A 13,576-nucleotide genomic window follows, 5' to 3' on the forward strand; every position below is an offset into this window, starting at 1 on the left:
GCTATATAAATACTGTGTAATAATAATAATAATAGTAACATGATTGGTAGGCACAAGAGTGGACTCTAGAATATAGATGAAGTCATTGGGAGTGGAAAAAGAATTGGTTTTCTCCCTGCAGATGAGCCCCAAGTAATTACTCCTCCTGCTTCTGCAATGGGTATGGATTTAAATAAATGTGGATTAGTTGGGATGAATGCAGATTTTGTCTTCAGTGACCCAGCATCATTCCTCTCTGCAGTTAGCCAAGATCTAACCCAGGAAACCAATGACAAACCAGGAAGTACCGGCACCACTTACTGACCCAAAAAGATTTACATATCACAATACTACTAAACCTCCGCAGGTAAAATGATAAGTAAGTATGATACAAATCACAACTGGTTTCCTGTTATCCGATAGGCTGCTGGTCACTGTAAATAAAAAGATCATACCCAAGAGTAAAAAAGTAAATACCTTCTCATAGTAAACAATGGCATACTCCTTGTCTTCTTTCTTCACACATGGAAATTCCACCATCAGGTACATAAAGTTGGAACTGCGCTTTTCACTCTGTAGGGAAAAAGAGAAAAAAAAATACTATATTAAAAAATTGTTTTACTCAGCACAGCATGATAACTCTGAAATCACATCATCTAGTGTTGATAAAACAGCAGGCACTAAATCAAGGACTAAAAGAGTTAGCACCAGGAACCAATCCGGTTCAGTTCCAGTGCACATGTGCCAATAGTGAACAAGCAGGCAGGAAAGAGGTGGAAGTAAGCAATACAAATTTGTGTTCTGTTGAATCTTCCCTCCCCAATTGAAGGCTTTGGGGTGTGTTCTTATTCAGTGCTGCAAAGGTAGTCAATGATGTGACTGTGGATGCCGAAGTCACAGAATTGGCCGTCTAGCTTAAAGCGGAACAAAATCCCACTATGCTCACCCATGCCGGTTCTGTTGCAGCGTGACTCCATAATCCCCCTTCTCATTTTAGTTGGGATCTTTGGCCACCATGATGTGTCATCCCGGCCTGGCCAAACTCCCTGCACAAGTGTGGAAGTTAATTCAGCCCCAGCAGGACCTTGGATTGCAGGTTATCCTACCAACAATTGCAGCGATTTTGACAGTTCCACGAATGATCAGCCAGGCAAAAATGCTTATTACAGATGGGACATCACCTGTTCCCTTTTGCAATAAAGTCCCGGCCTGATCACTGACTTAATTTCTGCTTTAGGTGTTCGTCTGTGTTCTGCTGCAGCAATGGTGGTAAATGATCTGCTGTGCTATATTGCAGGGATTCCAGTATCTCACAACTGACCACCCAGCCTAAGAACCCATCTGTCTCCTGCTGCTCCTTCACTGCCTAACCATCAGTCTGCGCGTTTCCATGACCAAACTGTGCTACTGCTGCAGTGGTGGTCAATAGTCTGCTGTGCTGTCCGACTACCAGCCTGGGGTATATCCATGATTACACTATCCTGTTGATGCATTGACAAATATTGATCAGCTATTTGGCAGGAATTCCAGTAGCTCAAAATTGGCCACCCAGCCTAAGGACTCACCTGCTGCTCCTTCACTACCTAACCTGCAGTCTGCGGGTGTCCATGATCAAACTGTGCTGAAGCAGTGGTGGTCAATGAGATGCTGTGCTGTCTGATTTGCAGACTGAGATGTATACATGATTGTACTATCTTGATATTGCAGTGGCAGTCAATGATCTGCTATATGGCAGAGATAGTAGGTTTACAGAACTGGCCACCCAGGTTAGGAACTCCTTTGTCTCCCGCTGCTCCTTCACTGCCTAATCAGCAGTCTGTGGATGTGTGCTGTCCAATTGAAAGTCCCAGGTCATAGAACATAACACTTTTTATCACCAACCTATTTCACCTATTTTTCTGCCTGCCCTCCAATAAATACAGACGATTACTGGAAGAAGCACCTTCAAATTCTTTATTCAAAACTTCATCATAAACTTATAGAAAAAAAATGAAAAAATTGAAATGTCAAAAATTTCAGCTAAACTTTGCAGAAAATTAAATGCTGAAAAATTGTGGTTTCCATTTAAATAACCAGGGAGCAGCTTCATCCTTCAGCCCCCGGTAAGAGTAACTTTGGAAAGACTTTTTACCCTAAATGCAGACGGTGACATTTAGTGTCGTGCGGCTCATTATGAAAGAGCTACAATAAAGATTTTATAAGGAAGTTTCTAAATGTCTTGTCTAATAAAAGAATACACAATAAAAGGAGAGTTTAATTAACACAAGAGCTGGTCTGAGGACTTTTTGGTAATGTGTAAGGAATATGTCCGCTAGGTCACATCAAACAAGGTCTCTGCAAAGTTAATGCTATGACATCAATTCAAAGTTTCCTCTACTACGCCCGTGTCATTTACCCCATTCATAGAGGCGTCTGTGTGCTGCTGGATTATGGGGCTGGATCAATATTTTTCTTTAAAGCAGAACACAATTATTAAACAGGATTTACAAAGCGCCAACATATTACCCAGCGCTGTACACTAAACTGGGGTTTCAAATGACAGATACAGTGACACAGAAAGAGGAGGGGACCCTGCCCTGAAGAGCTTACAATCTAGGAGGTGGGGGAAGTATCACAATAGGAGGAGAGATAAGGAGTGGCGGGACGTAGTAAGGATTTAGGAGACAGAAGACGAGTTTGATGTGTTTTGAGTGTTCTTTTAAATAAGAAAAGAAAGTAGAAGCAAGCTGAATAGGACGAGGAAGACCATTCCAGAGAGTGGGGGCAGCTCTAGGAAATTCTTGGAGCCGTGCGTGTGATGAGGTTATAAGTGAGGAGGTCATTGGAGGAGTATTTTTCTATCTGGGCAGCAAGGTAAGTGGGACAAGAACTATGGAGGTATTTGAAGGCAAAGCACAGGAGCTTGAATTTGATTCGAAGGTGAAATGGAAGCCAGTGAAAGGAACAATGGTGGGAAGAATGGATAAATAATTTTTAACTACATTTATTTTTGCATTGCATATACAGAGGCAGTTATTACACAGGCTGGACCTCACACTTGTCTTTCCATCGGCAGCACATGATTGGAGCTTGTCCGCCACCTGGTACTGCCCCTTTAAAAATTGCATCAAATCATTTGTTTTATTTTTGGCCTGTATAACCATAGTTCAGCTCTTGTACATTATTACACCTTATGGACAAGATCCATTATGGGTTTGATAGATTTGTCATTGATTAATATACCAAAGTAATGCAACTTTTATTTATTTATGAAGCAGTGACTCTGACGTTTACCAAACATTCTCTGGAGGAGAATCCTCTAGGTCTGAGGTGGGCAAACTTTTTGGCTCAGGGACAACAATGAGTTTTAAAATTGACAGAAGGGCCGGCCAGCATCGGATGAATTGAGAGTGTATGAACTGATAAACTACGTTTAAAAGCCATTACCTAAAATTACATTCAGTTTAATTGGGAACGGTATTGTTGGCCACCCATTTTTGCATCAATATTTTGATGGGCCGGATTAAAAAGCCTAATGGGCCGTAGTTTACCCATGCCTGCTCTAGGTTCATTAAAATTATTAAAGGCATTCTCTAACAGAGAACCTCTTTGTCAGATTCGCTGCTTTTTAAATAAACCCCTGGGACATTTTTTTAATCAGTATTGTGTTGTGAAAAATATTTTATTTTATGGAATCTGTAAACAAAATCGTTTGATGTTTTTATTTTTTGTGTTAACAAAACACAAAAATAAATTAAAATGTTCTACTATAAATAAAAATTTTCATTTTATTCTAAAAATAAAAGAACAAAAAAAAGAAAAAAGGAAGAATAAAAAAAAATAGAAAAGAGGAGAGAAAACAAAAAATGAGTAAAGCAAAACAAACAAAAAAAAAAAAAACAGACAGCATAAACACAATAGCCATATTTTAATAATAGTAAAAATCTATCACTTCAATAAAAGGCTGGGAGTAAGCACTTCCACTTAGGGTAAACTAGAGGTGGGTAAGTGCTTGCTCTAAGACTTAAGGTTAAAAGGTGGGTCATTAATTTTAGGAATAACTGGGGCATAATATCAATGATAATAAAAAAGATAAATAGGACCCAAAAGCAGTTTTAGAATATAACAAAGAAGAGGGACCATTATGCTTTGCAGAGACGACTATTTATATTTCATACATTTTGATGACAAAGGCTTTTTTCATTAAAAGTGTTGAAATGACAGCGACAATAGGAGAGCGGCTCGGTTGATGGATATAAATGATGAGGTGTCACAAGTGGCGAGGAGAGAAGACGGAGCTGTCTGCACACTTACCTCATTGATCATTTCAATCTCACGGAAAGTCAATCTGTCCAGCCAGTCCACTTTTACCATGTGACCTTGCCGGTGTGCCTTGGTGAGCTGCAGGGTAACTAAAAATCGGTTAGATGGTAATAATGTAACATTGCTGCACAGCAAATATAATAAATTTGAAAGTTAATTAAAAGGGTAATTACATTGCATATATATTACAAAATTCATGTTAAAACCTAAAGACCCCAGTGGCTTTTATGTACAGGGGGGTAGGTCACCTTCTTCCCCTTCCCCCAGGATTCAGTGCTCAGGGATGGGCACCCAATCACCAGGCCAAACATTTTTACCATAGGGGGAGCAGGTAAACAACTTGTATAAGCACCATAAAAGTTCTCCCCAGCCTCTTATCTGGGTGCAACGCCCGGCACTTTTCAGTAACCAGCCGGCTGTTTTTGGGAGGTTACTGAAGAGTTGGGTCACAATACAGGGGCTGCCACCCACCTACAGCTTCTTCCCACCCAGCTAAAAAAACATTTCAGGGTCGAACACTGCGATATATCTGCAAAAGTGCCTCATATCACAAACTGTGCAGAGAATTCAGTAGCTGTATTGGCATTCACTAAGCAACAGAAATACCAAGATTAATATCTTCACAACACAAACAGGAAAAGCTGTTATAATTCTTGTGACCTGGAGGAAATAGAGTATTTTTTTTTCTTTGCCAAAAAATTGTGTTTCACAGATAATGAAAACCCGTAAAAATATAGAATCTGTCCTCAGGACCAGCTTCCATTAAATGAATTGGCGGCTATGGACATTATTTACAAATTGGTCACCCTAACAGTAAATATCTCTAATTTGCTCCTTTTTGGTTATATTAGTTTGAAAAACAAAAAAATAGTCCCGGCTACACCAGGTGAAAAGACAACCTAAAAGAGAAAACTAATGAACTGCAATAATTTACATACTTACCTTTTAGAATAAAACGTTTTTTTACCAAATCATAAATGAGCAGCCTCTCCCAGCAGTAATCCAGCAGCTCAGCTCCCCCTATCCCAATGGTAATCCAGCAGCTCAGCTCAAACACATGATTTAGTAGCTGGGCGTCCCCCCGTTTCTCCCCTCCAACAGGTAACCCAACAGCCCCTTCTGCTTCGACCTACAAGAGGCGACTCAGAAGCTCAGCAATCATCCACCTTTTCAGGGAACCAGTAAACTGAATACTGATGGATGCCTAATATCCCCAGCCCTAGGTTTAGATGTAATAAGCTTTGCACACCAAACTTTGTTCCAGTGATTCCACCAACATGCTGCTCCCTTCACTCTAGTGATAAAAGACATGCAAAGTGACAGCTTCCACCTTCACTGCAAGCAGACCGCAGACAGGAGCCAACACCTCCACACGGTATACCACGCACAGAGTGTAGACAAGGTAAGTAGAAGACACAGCTATGGTAAATCAGTTCCATCATGCACCGCTACAAACACTGAATAGTGGAAATAAAGGGATCATCCTATCTGAAATCTAGATTTTGGTTATGGATGGATGAATGTTAGATGAGTCTATCACTAATCCTTTATCAGAGGAGATTAGATCTGCTCTGGCTACCCAGTGCCCTCTCAAGGCTTTTTTGGCCAGGCGCAGCACCCGGCTGTTTTTGGGCGGTTACTAAAAAGTTGGGTTACAATACAGGGACTACCACCCACCTACAGCTTCTTCCCACCCGGCTCAACAAAGTTTTTCGGCTGAACACTGCTACCATTGACTAGGTTCTGATCTACAATACTTCCAAATTTTATACCAGTTGGGGAAAAATGTGGATACTGAACTTACCCATATCACCATCAAGCTTTGCAGACATCACTCCACTCGAAGCATACAAAGGAACTTTAGACAAACTTTAATGCAAGTTTCAGGAAGGCTTTTCTGTACCCCTAGCCATAAAGAGTTGGTGTGGAGGAACTTGAATGTCTTGCAAAAAGCGCAAATCTCAACTCAAACCTACTAAACACCTTTGTGATGAAGTGGAACACCGACTGTGAATCAAAACCAGCGTTCTCTCCAGCCCTATTTAGCTGGGCGCACCACCCAGCACTTTTCAGTAACTACCCGACTGTTTTTATGCGGTTACAATACATGGGCACTGGATATTTGGAGTATAATACAAATACAAAGGAAATATGGGACATACTAAGGGGGGTGGGAGTTAGCTGAAACAAAGAATAGGGGAGAGGTGGATAGCTGACCGAATTATCGGGGTTACTGGGTACCTATGGCACCGACAACTGGGAGCTCTATTACAGGGTTCTCTCCAGTGCCTTTAAGCTGAGCGCACCAACATTTTTCAGCACCCACCTGGCTGTTTTTTGTGTGATTACTGATCAATCAATTACTGATCAGTCACCCATCTACAGCTTCTTCTCACCCAGCTTAAAAAAATGTCTGGGTTAAGCATTATATTTGTGTTGCAGTATCCCATACTTGATCAGCTTCTCTCCATCTAGCTGAAAAAAAAAGACATCACTAAACATCAGAACTGTTTTTTTGTGTTTGAATGGGCACCAATGGAAAATCCCAAATTATGACTTGCTCCCGGAACAAGAACGAAGGAGAAATTTTGGGGTATTAATTTTTTGTTTGGCGTAATTTACCAGTTGGAAAAATTGCAATTTGGTGCCGGATGAAATGACGTAAAAAAAACGATAAGGAAACACTGGTAGGGCGGATATAGGCGAGTCAGGAGGATAGGGGGCTGGAAAATACCAAATAGGTCACATGACATTATCTATAAAGGTTTCAAAAACTGCAGCTTTCTTAGCACTTTAAGGTGCTTAGCAGGTGATTGCAAACCCCAACCTCCAATAGTGCAACCTCCTAGTGCAAGGTGTTAGAGTGTTTATGCTTGGCATTGCGGTGAATATCCGCCACATTCGGAACAAGGTCGCCTCCGTTTATCAATGCTTTGGGAGCACTTATCCTGTAACAACAACAAAGACAAATCCCAAAGCATGTTCTGCACTAAAGTACTAAACAAAGCCTCAACAGGGCTCCAGTATCCGCGGCAGAAGCTGGGTGGGATGGAGCTGTAGGTGGGGGGCCTCCCCTGTATTATTACCCAGGTTTTCAGAATTACCTAAAAACAGCCGGGTGGTGGCAGAAAAGTGCCGGGTGGTGCGCCCAGCTAAAAGAGGCCAGGGAGAACACAGGAGTTCAAATATGGAGACAGTACAGTATATGCGAGTTCAAGTTGACAGGCCAGCATCTTGAGGTGCAATCTAATCATCTGTCTGAAGTTAAATAATAGCGGGAGGAGTATGTATTAATATTTTATGGGCAAGCCAGCACAATGATTGGAACTGAAAGCAACACATTCTAATTCTTGCATAAACCCAACTGTATCTGTAAAAAACACACTTTTTTCAGACAGCAAACCACAGCACTCTATAGAAAGCACGGTGAGTGCAGCTTAGTAACCCAGTGCAATGTGCATGCTATATTATCGGTACTTACTTCCTCTAATCGCTCCTTATCAAGTCCCTGCATCAAAGAAAATTTATCAGACAAAACTCAAAGTGAAATACAAAGAACTCATGTAACAGCTGTATATTAAGAGACCCTGTGGCCAAACTATTTAATCCATGATAATCTTCCTAAAGGATTATATATGCATGTGAAAAAAAATAAAAAACACCAAAAATCCATGAAACTGATGCTGGCTGCAGGAATCTTGGATGTGATAGCAGAAGCTCTAATAAACCCATAGGGCCTGATTTAATAAAGCTCTCCAAGGCTGGAGAGGATACACTTATCAGTGAAGCTGGTTGATCCAGCAAAACTGGAACGGAAGTCATATGCTATTTGTTAGCAGTGTTCTCTCGGCCCCATTTAACTGGGCGCACCACCCAGCTCTTTTCAGTGACCACCTGGCTGTTTTCAGGGTGGTTACTAAAGAGTTGATTCACAATAAATACAGGGGCTGCTATTTGCCTACATTTTCTTCCCACCCGGCCTAAACAAATTCCTGGGTTGATGACTGGTTACAAAATGATTTCAATCCAGGATCTGCTTCACTGATAAAGTGTATCCCCTCCAGCCTTGGGGAGCTTTAATCAATCAAAGCTATCACTCTAAAGCAGCGGTCGCCAACCGGTGGTCGTCTGTGAGAACATTTTAGTAGTCCGTGGCTCTGGTCGGTGCACCCCGGAGCAGGGTCAGAAGAAGGGCCCCGCACCAGGCATTGCCGCGGATCACGTCCCCAGTACAGTTCCCAGGCTCGGGGAAGTGGGTGGGCTGTGTCTGTGGACACAACCCACCCACTCTCCCATTGTAGGCTCAGATCTGCGATGAGAGAGTGGGGAGAGTTATGTCATAATGACGTCACTCTGAGGGAGGTTTCTCCCTTGGAGTGACCCCCAGCTCCCCACGTATGCACAGTCGGCTGCCGGTGATTTTAGTGGTCCGTGGGACGGAAAAGGTTGGTGACCACTGCGCTAAAGCATTGTGCTGTTTTCTTCTCTCAGTTATGGAGGGGCTGTGCAAGGGAATTGACTCGCGTGGAATAATTCAGTGGTTCCTTGCAAATGAATAAAAATCAATCATTCATGAAAAGCACTGCAATTAAGAGGTACAAATCTCTGCTACAGGAATGCAACCAAGACACAACCAGCATGACCCCGGGCACATGCCTTGTGGCAAAAAGAGGCAGGCTACTACTCTAGAGACCACAATGCTACTTACCACGCTGGATCCTAATCACACGCTCACAGGGGCAGCCATCATGGTTCACAAACCTCCCGGCACTCACAGTACAATGATCCAAAAAGCAGCGCCAATGTTATTATACTAGTGCCCTTTTCTGATTCAATATACTAGAATAGGACCCCATACTGATACCCCTTCAGTGGGCAGGTAAATTATGCCCTGCACATCTTTTCTCTGCTGGGTATTATTCCACCCAGAAGATTGAGGACATCTAGTGGCAGAAAAGAGATACTACAGGGTACAGAACCAAAGAGATGATTAAAGCGTTTTTTAAGTGCAACGTTTTTTTTTTTTTATGCAGTTTTTAGTTTAGTTTTTCTTTAAGTACTCAGACAGGTAACAACTGCTTTTTACATTGTGTGACATATAAATAATCCAGTAGTGTAATATACAGCTTTAAAAAAAAAAATATTTTTTTCTGAAGCTAAAAGAAAGATAAAAAAATAATAGGAGAATAATTAAACTTTTATATTCCCTGAAAATCAGCTTCCATCCCCCCAGCTTACCCTGACCTAACCTAATCCACCCTCCCTGTTCTCATAGGAATCCAAATCCTGTTAGATCAGCTGACTGCAGATCTTAGATACTGTCTGCATAGTACAACGCATATGCTTCATGTATCTTTGTGTAACATGGAACACAGCACCATAGAAGTCCATTGAGATGTACTGCACAAGCTTAGGTAGGAAAGAAGAATTATGTCTGCTGTATATACACAACCAGAGCAACCTTGGGCAATGGAATTACGGTAAATAGGCATCTGTGTAGGAGAGTGGTTTAAATAAAGTTAAGAAAATAGGGTAAAGACATACAAATGCGCACATATCCTTTAAATGACTGCATTATATGTCCTACATGGAGATGTAAAGATTTAGCTAGTTAACTGAAGAATAAGGATGCTGCTTGAAGCCAATCTTTATTTGCATGGCCCAAGGTTGCTCTGGTTGTTTATATACAGCAGACATAATTCTTCTTTCCTACCTAAGCTTGTGCAGTACATCTCAATAGACTTCTATGGTGCTGTGTTCCATGTTACACAGATACATGAAGCATATGCGTTGTACCATGCAATATCAGCAATCCTACACCCCCATATATTTTTCTTAGTATTAAACAAATAGCGTTCTCCCCGGCCCCTTTTAGCTGGGTGCACCACCTGGCACTTTTCATTACCTACCTGGCTGTCTTGGGTGCTTACTAAAAAACTGAGTCACAATACAGGGGAACTGGACAGTTGGGGTAGAATACAAAGAGGATGGAAAAATTGAACATACTAAGGGGGTTGCACATTAGAAAGCTGACAATTATAGGGGTTACTGGTTACCTACAGCGACAACAACTGGGACCACAGTGATTTTGTCATGTGTTGCCTTTTTGACCACCAGCCTACAGCTTCTCCACACCCAAAAAAAAAAATCTCTGGGGAGGACACCGTAGAAGATATAGATACTCACCTCAGTAAACTTCCCAATCCCTTGCCGTCACAGTTTAAGGGTGCAAGAAACTAATAATTCAGGAGTGCCTATGTGCCGGTCCCTGACTGTCCCCTTGTCCTGCTGTCACCATTTCACACATCTCTTTTGGATCTTGAGAGGAAACATTGACATAGGAATTGTCAATGTCATACAATCAGTGGCATAGATAGCAGATACTAGAACCTCACATCCTGTAAATAATTATTAGGGCGATCTAGAGATCTGAGTAAGGGAGCAAAAAGGACATTTAGAGCAGAACTAAAACCACCTATCACAATTCTGTTGCAGAATGCTGCCATCTTCCTTTTCTTCCTGATGATGATCCTTGTCCCATTTGATTGTCTTATGCTGGAATGGTGTAATTAATTTCCGGCACACGCATGCAAGGGAAGCCAGGATTGCTATGGAACAATTCATTCCCGGGCACACGCAAGGGAAGCCAGGATTGCCAGGTGCCCCTGGCAACCAAAGCTGAGCTGCACATGACGCTGCCCAGAGATCAGAATTAATTTGGTCTGGGCTTTAATGTCCACGGCTCACAAAAAGAATTAAAAAAAAATCTTTAGATTTTGTAAAAAAATGACTGCCTGTGACGGGTTCTCTTTATCCTTCATGGCTTCTTTTATTTTTAAAAGAAAATCCAGAACACAGAGACAGTAGCAGTAAGAAGCTATGATTGTGCCGCCCCTGATACCATTAAATCTTCTCCCTTATCCTGCAGCAATAAAGTGGAGGCTTTAATTAGCTTTTTCTTTAATGTGAAGGTGAGCTGGCCTTATAAAAAAAAAGCTGCAATTCCATGAAAACAAAGGCGCCCTTTATTGATGCTGTAAATCAGAGGAGAAGGATATCAGACATATTTATAGCTCTGGTCTGTCCCCATCTGTCGCTCAAATCCTCTCCCTCCAAAAACCTCAAATCTTTTCATAGATTGCGAAGGCCAAAAAGTAGAATATCGTAAAACAGCCAGAGCAGGGATAAATAAAACAAGAAATATAAAAGCGAGCTGCGTCTAACGGCTGCCATGGGAGGAAAGCCGAAGCGTCCGGTGAAATTAGGGGATTTACAGCGAGATTACAACATTTATAAAGATGGGAGTATTATTGTCAAATTGTTTAGAGGGTTTTACTTGTAACACAGCAATCTGAGGCTAAAACCAGAACACAGAGAATATTACACCATGGGGTATATTTATAACAGTGATACTGATATTTACCAAACATTCAATGCAGGCGAGTGTTTTGTTCTAAATTGCAGTGACCGATTCACCACCGGACAATTTAACTCACATTAAGGGCTATGTACACACGTCAGGTGATTCTCATATGATCATCAACTCAGGGCTGTTATCTGACGAGAATCTGGCATGTGTACAGCGCTCCTCATTCATGGATCCGTCCTGAGGATCGTAATGGAAGTGAAGACAGCACAGTGGGGTGCCGCTCTGTCATTCTCTCCCCTTCCCTCTCCATAGGGCAGAATGGAGCTGTATGTACAGAGCTTGTCCAGTCTTTTGATGTTGGAAAGGATTGTGAAAGATCCTTTTAATGACAATTATTAAAGTGTGTACAAAGCCCAAAGACTTAAGTCTTTTTCCCTCTTTGATTCTTCCCTATTTATGAAGCCCTCCTTTGGATATGCAACACATTCTTTTGGCTGTGATAGATCGATGCAGAAGCCAGGGGAAGTGTGACATCGTTGCAAAGGGCACTCCACATCACCCAACAATTAGCACCCTGCTGCCCAAAAAGAGCACTGGCAAGGAAGCTGGAAGGCAGATTTATGCAAAATGTGCTTTTGGAATATAAGGAAAGCAAAACCCCTGCATAATGGGAGGGGTGGATTGAATTTGAACTTTATTTTTGGCATGGCATGCAACTTTAAATGGAACTTGTTTTACGCTGGAAAGCCTGCAGCCCCATCCACAGATATCCACTTTGCCAGAATTGTGGCACTAAAAAAAATAAAAATGCCTTTTTACTTACCTACAGCGGAATATTTGATAATCTTGGCCTGCCCCAAAACGTTGACCTTAGACTGTAATAAAGACATATGACTATGGTAGGGATATTAGTCTCTGAGCCCCTTTGAGGGACAGCTAGTAACGTGACTGTGGACTTTGTACAGCGCTGTGTGATATGTCAGCCCTATATAAACATTGTGTCATAATAATAATCCCGTCCCGAGTATTCTCTCTCCCTTAGTGTGCAGTATGTTGGGTTCTTCTTCGGATGTCATATGCCTTAATGTCTGGTTTGAGATGAATATTGATGAGATTGTGGATGGTAAAGGATATGTGTATTTACCCATAATACAATTCTGCCCCGCCACCCTATAACTCGGCTGTTCCTTACTCAACGAGATATTAAGTGCCACAGTTCATTGTTTACATCCCCCCACCACAAGTTCTTCTCTGTTGTCCATTCCTGCACTGTACAGCTTCACGGACTTCCATGAGCTCCATAGTATCAATGGCGTTGTATTGTGTAGACGCGGGCAGCAGAAAAGGACTGGAGGAGGTAGTAACTAAGCCAGAGGAAGGGGAGTGCTGCAGTGAGGAGCTGCTTCTATGACTATACCAGAGAGGGACCAGCAAGCTTATAGATACAAAGTATGTACATCTGTATGATCATTCAGTGCTATTCAGATGGAAAAATGTGCATAAAAATTACCCCATTCATTAAAACAGCTACATGATGGGTCAGCTTAAGTCATATCCACTTCATCCTCCAAACCAAAATTTGACCACTCATTTGTACCCCATTTGCAGCTGTCTTACAAAAAGCACTGTGTTACCCTTTCCATTACTACAATCCTCAATCCACTACTACAATTATCAAACATGCAAAGAATCCTGCGCTTAATTTGATATGCGTATTCTACATTGCATCATTCTTAGATCCCATGCTGTGTGATGAACGTAACTAAGGGACGAGTCCATGGCCAACTGGTTATTCAGAAAACTGGTGAGAGTCAGCAAACGGCACTCAACTCAGATTTAGGTTGTAGGTTAGGTTTAAGCTCAATATTGGTTTCCCTCCACCAATCTTCCCCTATGGTTCCCAAGGTTCTGAACTCAAAAAAATGT

The 13,576-nt window shown here is 41.8% G+C and overlaps 1 protein-coding gene across 1 annotated transcript in view; it reads right to left on the reverse strand.

The window, feature by feature from the left end:
* The window catches only part of PIK3C3 (phosphatidylinositol 3-kinase catalytic subunit type 3), a gene marked incomplete at its 5' end in the record, with an annotated part of 107,499 nt that overhangs the window by 89,170 nt on the left and 4,753 nt on the right, over window positions 1-13,576 (reverse strand). Inside the window, 3 exon segments of the mRNA XM_072413983.1 lie at window positions 457-552; window positions 4,273-4,359; window positions 7,763-7,789. Coding sequence (XP_072270084.1) covers window positions 457-552; window positions 4,273-4,359; window positions 7,763-7,789 — 210 coding nt within the window.

Source organism: Pyxicephalus adspersus, chromosome 6, assembly GCF_032062135.1.
Source record: "Pyxicephalus adspersus chromosome 6, UCB_Pads_2.0, whole genome shotgun sequence".
In the NCBI taxonomy this organism is placed as follows: Eukaryota; Metazoa; Chordata; class Amphibia; order Anura; family Pyxicephalidae; genus Pyxicephalus; species Pyxicephalus adspersus.